At 33.7% G+C, this 7,824-nt stretch overlaps 2 protein-coding genes across 11 annotated transcripts in view; both read right to left on the bottom strand.

The window, feature by feature from the left end:
* Positions 1 to 936: 936 nt before the first annotated feature.
* Positions 937 to 2,960, bottom strand: LOC122078713 (protein DETOXIFICATION 43-like). Its single transcript, XM_042644815.1, has 4 exons — positions 2,466 to 2,960; positions 2,246 to 2,337; positions 2,037 to 2,137; positions 937 to 1,345 (listed from the first exon to the last, which is right to left on the bottom strand). Exons 2-4 carry the CDS (start codon positions 2,299 to 2,301, stop codon positions 1,263 to 1,265), a joined length of 240 nt encoding a protein of 79 aa, XP_042500749.1. The 5' UTR covers positions 2,302 to 2,337; positions 2,466 to 2,960; the 3' UTR covers positions 937 to 1,262.
* A 3,052-nt stretch (positions 2,961 to 6,012) lies between these two features.
* The window catches only part of LOC122078769, a 23,782-nt gene continuing 21,970 nt past the window's right edge, over positions 6,013 to 7,824 (bottom strand). For 4 of the 10 annotated variants that reach the window (XR_006140179.1, XR_006140180.1, XR_006140181.1 and 1 more), the window contains 2 exons: positions 7,586 to 7,640; positions 6,013 to 6,303 (listed from right to left, as the gene is read on the bottom strand). Coding sequence is in view for 4 of the 10 variants with exons in the window: in XM_042644894.1 (XP_042500828.1) it covers positions 7,615 to 7,640 (26 nt within the window). In the remaining 6 variants the exon portion in view is untranslated. Of the gene's footprint in view, positions 6,304 to 6,409; positions 6,621 to 7,231; positions 7,641 to 7,824 lie in introns of those variants that run through there. The other 6 variants (XR_006140175.1, XR_006140176.1, XR_006140177.1 and 3 more) reach the window with 3 other exon arrangements.

Below are 7,824 nucleotides of genomic sequence, written 5' to 3'. Positions count from 1 at the left end.
AAAAACCACACAAAAAAAAAAGACAAAAAACAAAAAACAAAAGAAAACAAAGATCTATCATCGTAAAAAATCCCAAAATATTTGAAATCCATAACCAAAAAAAATAAAAAGAAGAAAAAAAAAAGGAGAAATTTAAAAATCAAACTCATTCCCCAAACTAAATTTTGAATAAGGTGAATGAAAATTTTAAGATAAGAAAAAATGTGAATTACCAACCAAACACTGTGATGAGAAGTCGGCCCCAGAGCGGCAAAAACTACCATACAAACACACATCGTACTATTATATTATATAATAGCAAACTTGCACGTGCAAATCCACGTGTATTCATTAAGTGGCAGACAAAAAGTACTTTTAATCCACAAGTTTTTAATATTTCTACTCTTAAAAAGTACTATTATGTTTTAACACATAAATATTTTTTCCTTAATTTTACACATAGAGAATAATTAGAGCGAGTACATTGGTGGTTGATAACCTAGGAAAAAAAGAAGAAGAAGAAGATGTAAGGAAGAAACTTTAACAGAATTACTCCCAACACTCTCATATATTTACTAAAATGCAATTTTTGCTTAAATATTTACAAAAATACAAGTTCTTCAACAAAATTTCAATGAATTTCTAATATTTACAAAAATGCAAGTTCTTTTGTTCGTGTCAAACAAAAGAGCTCAAAAACTTTGTTGGTACTCAACCCTATGCCAAAATTTTAAAGAATAAAAACAATAAATAATAATAATAAAAAAAAAAGATAATAGGAGCTAAAACAGAAAAATAAAGTCTTTATCCATACTGGAAAAATATCTAATTTGCTCGTAGTGGCTTAATGCATCTCTTGCTCGACTCCTTATGATGTAATTCCTTACATGGCTGAAATCAGCCAATACTTTCCTTCCATCCTTTATCTTGACTCGAGAGAAAAAAAATATATTATCAAAAGCCACATAAGCAAGTTTGGTGCATCAAAATCGGTCAATAGCACTATGTCTGACATCAGCCAATACTTTCCACCCATCATTTGCCTTAACTGGAAAAATAATTAAAAATAAAAAATAAAAAACCTCAAAAGCTACATAAGCCAGTTTGTGCATCAAAATCCATTACTAACACCATGTCTCACCAAAACTATCAGATTTGGACTTACTGTTTTTTTCGAACCATCTGCAGTACCCTATAGATGAAATGAAAAGGAAGAAGCGTGAAGAAAAGCATGATTAAAATAACTCAAATAATTGGAGTTCTAAGGGGGGAACATAAACATATTAAAACGTGACTATTAAATTCAATTTAACCTTCTGATGATTCAAATCATTCTTATTGACACCTTCTGTCAGAGAATGATTTCCTGCAGCCAAACAAAGCAGAAAATAAGGAAGTTCAAAACAGTTCAAGAAAATAACTTGAACTATCTTAGATGTACTTCACATACCCCTAGATGCAATCATATAGACATATGAGGAAAGTTAATGCAGTATGTATATTTATAAAGCCTAGATCAAGTGACCATATTTCACCTGAAAAAAGCTTCTAATCCACTGATATGGGATTGAACTAATGTCATCAAGAGTATGTTAACGTAATAGGTATTCCTTACCAATGGGGTTGGTAGCCTAGTGGTGAAAATGCCCTCAACCCATTACCGTTCGAATCGGTTGGTTGTGGATTCGAGTCTTGGCATGCCCCACTATTGCCCATTGGTCCTGTGGATGCACTGCTTGCCGTACGGGGGCTATGATCACTACCACGGAGCACCCTTTTTTTCATTACCAAAAAAAAGAAGTAATAGGTATTCCTTTGATCAAGATTCAACCTACTCAAGGAATCACTCCTTACAAATTCAAAATTCTTTAGTTTATACATAATCAAAAAATGAATCCATGACTCTGGATTTCGAAAACTGCCACATGAAAGTGTGAAAGGTCGAAATATGATATTGAATTGAAAACCTTCAAATGAAGGGCATATGAATAAAGAGAAACTAATAGGCACATTAGTAATACAGAAAAAAATAAAAAATAAAAAAAAAAGGCCCTTACCATTTTTAAGAAACCTACTAAATTGTTGATCTTTAATACTTGGAGGTAACAGTTCAATGTGTTTCATTAATCTCCACAACAGTATGATAGCAATGAAGTACCTAAAAATAAAAAATTTACTTGAAAAAATCATCATAATAACAATATTATCTACCCATCCAAAAAATAATAATATGATTTATTTTGAATGGCAACCACATATGACTTACTGAGAAATGACATGGGCAAGTGCTGCATTATTGACTCCCAAACAGAAAACGAACATCTACAGGGTCTAAAATTATACTTTTTAGATCCCTTGCTACATAATCAAATAAGAATAAAAAATATGCATTAGATGTAGTGTATATGTATCCAGTGTAATAATGGTGAAAGTTTGGGGGCAAGTATACATACACATGCATACTGAAAACAAAAAATTCCATTTACCAGTAGCAAATAAAGGAGTTTTTGTGTCTTTAAATCCTCAAAAGATCCCTTGCATGGCCAAAGAAAGAACAGCAGGATAACCAAGTGACCTCAATGTCAAGTACCTTAGAGCTGGGTTCATCATAGGGGAGCCCTATTTATAAATAATAATCAAAATAAGTTAATGATTGTTCGTACCATAGAAAGGTCAAATAATTATTAGAACAAAGCTATAGGAATTGATGACCCTCAATATTCCTTGTGAGAATGCTTAATTATGGAATTTTTTTTGGCTTTCCAACATTATTTGAAGATGGCTCAGCTCTCTATCGATGGAGAGCATAACTTGCCAGAGCTGAATCGAGTGTGGAGCCTAAGCCTGCTCCTGCTCCTGCTCCTGCTCCTACTCCTACTCCATTCTGAGACCTAGAAAAAGTTTTACCATGACTCAGAGAACCTTCGAGAGAACTGCTTCACCTTCTCTGCAGACTCTGCCTTCAACTCTTGTGACAACTGAAGTGTCCAAGGGGATGGCACAGAGTGAATCTCTTTTTTTTTTTTTTTTTTGGGGTAAACAATGGCAGAGTGAATCCGAATCCAGGAAGAAGAGGGTTAAAATAGAATACTTTTATTGCTTTGGAGTTTGGAAACTTTCGATTGAATATGGATTAAAACATATGAAAATATTTTTTAACTTCTATAAAAATATTATATATATATATATATATATTTACAAAATCTTGGTACAGAACCTTACGAGTTTCGATTGAAATGGAATTAAAATATATTAAAATAGATATATTTTTTCAACTGTTATAAAAATATTGTATATATTTACAAAATCGACCTTGATATTGACTTTAGTCTTAGACTAAAATCTTATATTTTAAGATAATTTTATTATAAAAAATGATATTATAATCTAAAAAAAGATTAGCCACCAAACATGAATACATGCACTTATATAATAGTATGATATATATATATATATATATATGTATCCCATTCAGTCCGATGACAAACTAATTAATGGTCTAATTGAATAGAAAAGAATGGGTAGTTTAAGAAGAAGTATGATTCCTGTTCTGATCATAGTTGTTGCTGTGATGATGGAGTACTCGTCGCCTTGGGTTTTTGGGTGCTTCACTACTCCAAGAATACATGTAAGAGTGCAAAACAAGTTGAGTGAAGAAAAGAAATTGTATTTGCAGTGTGCCTCAGCGGATGATGATCTTGGAAAGCAATCATTGGACTTCAATCAGGAATTCACATGGACCTTCTATCAAAATATTTGGACTTTTTCTCTCTTCCATCCTGACTTCTCTTATCTAAGGGATGGAAAAAATGTAACCATTCATGGAGACGTTTATTTTGCAGAAAGAGATTACTACATGGACTGCACGTCTGTTGTTGGACCTAAAGAGGTTTACGTTGTAGACACAAAGAACCCTAGCGACTCTAAACTTGTAGCAAAATGGCCTTAGACCGATCCATTGCTTTGACTAATTATATATGTTATTTAATTAAATGGTTTCTTAATAAATATATGGATCATTGATTTGAACTGTTTTAGTTTGTCTGGAAGGTTCACTTTTAGTTGCAGTTAATTTGATTTATTAATAGCGATAAGTTCAGATTCAGCTTTGCTTATAGCAATCGTCTATCTTTCTTTCATTTTTTATTTTTTATTTTTTTTTTTTACTAGTGGGATTACTAATTCACTTCACCCATTAAATACAGTTTGGTTTCTACTTTGAAAGAATTAATAGGAGTAATTACTAGAAGGAAGTGATACTTCAGCATTGTTGGAGGGGGCAAAGAGAGAGTGAGAGCCATTTGTAAGACAAAACTATAGGTCCCAAAGACTTCAGCAGTAGAATGGGTCAGTTTCAAGGGGTGAGATAAAAGGTGTAGCAGCTGTTGATTAAAGGATTGGATTTTTTCTCTCCATCCAACAATTTTGTTTAGAATGAAAAATTCTCCTATGTCCCTTTCATCCCAGTCCTCCCATTGGTTAATCCCATAGCATACCTATCCTTTATATATATATATATATATATATATATATATATCTTGGGAGAAGATAGGTATGTTGCTGGTATACGGTAAACTAGCATACAGCACCAATGGGAGCGTTGCGTTGGTTTAGATATCATACAAGAGAGGCAGAGGGGTCATTTCAAAAGGGGAAAAAGAGAGATAAACACAATGAATTGCTTATCAAATTATTTCTCCTCTATTAATAAAGTCTACTCACTCATTCTCAGCAAAAAAAAAAAAAGGGGTGACTACACTTCGGGAAGCAACTTCGAATACCCCAAATTTTTTTTCCTTTTTTAATTTCGACCAAGTTTTTCTCAATACCTACAGTCGGGAAAATCTTTTGACTGATGGGTTCAAATGGCGTGCATCCATGGGTTCGGCCAGCATATGTCTTGTAATACCATAACTTACCACACATAACGTAATCTGGAGTTAAATTAAGGGGAATAGAAAAAACAGCAGCCCACCCAACGGTGGCTATGGTAGGATCAAAACATCCATCACAAATTAAAACTGGTTGATCACCAAATGTAATGGCCATGTGTTCAGTTACAGAGAAATGCCCCCTAGAATGAATATTAGCATGAAGAGATGGCAGTGCCAGACATCTAATTAACTAAACAAACCCATCTATAAATGGTTAGGACAATAATTAAAGGAGAAAAGTCAACATGATGAAACACACATCAATTCTTAAAGATCCAAATGTCGTAAATAGTAAAAGAAGCCAGAGAGAGGAATAAGTGGCTGCATGGTTAATAGGGAGAAAATCAATCAGTTTGCCTCCAACTCCATTCCATCATTAAGCAGAAAAAAAAAAAACCCTAAACCATGGATGGATAAACACAACTATCCCTGGAAAAGGGACCAAAATAATAAACCAGGATCGGCTTGTGAAGTTTAAATGGCCAGCTTAACCTTGAAAAAAAAAAAAAAAAAAAGAACCTACAATGATTTTAATAGTGGATGAAGGGATTCCTCTTTCACCCATCTTCCATGTGAAGATCCTTCAACCAAATTAGTCTATACAAGAGGTGTCAAACAATCGGGCCATCCAAGAACCGAGATTACAAACCTTACTTGTAAGAGAACCTACTTGTTTTTTTTTTAGAAGATCAGATACGCTTGGAAAACCATCAATTTTTTTCCCCACAAATATTGCAACAATTGCTAACCTATTTTCTATTGAAAACTCTAAACAGCATTTTTATCATCACTCTGAATTCAAATTCTTTAAAAATTTGACTGAAATTAAGAATTATGAATTAAACTTAAGAAAATCCATTTATAAACCAGACATGCACGATAAGAGCTGACATGGTCGTCAAATTGGATTAAAAAATATGGAAAAATGGGAAAGGCCAAAAACGGAAACGCACTGAACGAGTTTTAAACAATGCAAAACTCTTTACAGTACAGTGAAAAAAACTAAAGAACGGCAAAAAAAAAAAATTTGGAAGGTACAACGAGCTTTAAATATGTAGATTAAAAAAATAAAAAAAAAAAAAAAGGCAATATTCTCATATAATTTGAAGAATTACCACATGAATTAAACCACTATAACATCCAACATTCTCATTATAAGTTTCAAGACATGTCATTCAATATCAATTCCAAATTCATACACTATAACAAAAAAAGTATGTTCTAAGTCTTATTGCACAATGTGATTTGACTATGTCTTTTTCATTGTTGTCAACATGGTCAACACACTCCTAGAGTGATATATGTTCAATTGGAGTTGAGAGGCATTGCTTTAGAAACCTTATTTCTGCAGATACATTTGTAGCTCAACTTTGGGGACCTTGCATAAAACCTGTGTTAGAGGTGACATCATGAGAAATTTAACCCTTCGAGTCAGCTTTATGCCAACAAAAAATCAGGTCAATTGTAGTTCAAGAGAGAGAGAGAGAGATGGTCAGTGAAGCAAGTTATTGTGTTAAATAAAGAGAAAATATCGTTAAATCTTTTTCGTTTTAGGGGCAAAGTTTCCAGCACATACTGTTTCGATAAAGCTTATCAAAACGATCCAAATATCTACCATGTGACAAATTAGATAGAACCCAAAATTTGTAGACATTGAATCTAAGGACTCCTACTCGCATGTAAAATTTCCTTCCATTGGCCCCTGCGCTGATGCAAAAACCACAGTGCCTTTTACAATTCTATTTCCCTAATAAATAAATATCAAATTTTAAAAAAAATAATAACAATAGTATGGAAACATTATGTAATGCATCCTGTTAGTTTAATATCAATCAACGCAACTACCGTTTCAAAAAATAGGATCAAATTAGTTGATTTGGATCGGCCATGACCGATCTTGATTCTGGCCATTTCATATCGGCCCGATTATTGGGTTTTGGGTCAGGAATCGCCGGGTTTCATGTCTGAGGCACCAATAATGCAGCTATTGCTGATTTTTCAACTGGAAATTCTATGATAATTGACAACATGAACAACGTTGTTGCCAGTTTCTTTTAGTCTAAGATTTCAGTGAAGTTCAAATTTGTGAAAAATGGATTGATCTTGAGTTCTGTGAATTAAAGGAAAGATCCATGTAAAACTAGAAAGCCTGTATTAAGCCCGACATAATATTTAAAACCATGGGAACAGGGTAGTCAAAAGGGGGGAAAAGAGAGGGGGGAGGGGGGGGGGGGGGGGGAGGGGGGGGGGAGGGGATGGGAGGCACCCTTTTTGACACCCAACACAACACACATCTTTAACATTGGCTATGCCAGATATGGAGAAATGTCCCTTATAAAAAGAAATAAAAAATAAAAAAAATCTAAGCATGCCATCCATTCTGTTTTCCCTCCTATAAAAAGTAAAAACCAAATGAGGGATCAAATCCCATACCCTTGCAATTGCCTGAACAAATAAGGGATTGATCCCAATTTATTTGCCAAGCATATTCAAGTTCTGAGGTCAAATTAAACTCAACATTTCATTTGCTTTACGATCTAGAATGAACACGGGGTCTTGGTACAATCTTATGATCTTATGTTTTTCACTGGGAGAAATAAAATACAGTGGGGAAAGAAGGGGATAACATTGGTGATATCACAGAAGATGACTTTCCAAGGTTACATGGATACCTTTAATCCTGATCATGAGTAAATCTCCTCTATGTTGCATAGACTACAATAGGAACTGCAAACAGAAAAAAACACAGATAAGCAATACAGAACCCACACCCCGCCCCCAAAAAAAAAATCAAAAAAAAAAAAAATGCAGTTTTCTCTAGTGTTACGAGTAAGGCCACCTGATGCAGACAAATCACAAAAAGTGTTTTTTTTTGTTTTTGAATGAATAAATAAATTCATCAAGAAGGAGG

The sequence above is a fragment of the Macadamia integrifolia genome, chromosome 5 (genome assembly GCF_013358625.1).
Source record: "Macadamia integrifolia cultivar HAES 741 chromosome 5, SCU_Mint_v3, whole genome shotgun sequence".
NCBI classification, from domain to species: domain Eukaryota; kingdom Viridiplantae; phylum Streptophyta; class Magnoliopsida; order Proteales; family Proteaceae; genus Macadamia; species Macadamia integrifolia.
The sequence above is the reverse complement of the archived record's forward strand: the minus strand, read 5'-3'. Positions and strand labels throughout refer to the sequence as shown.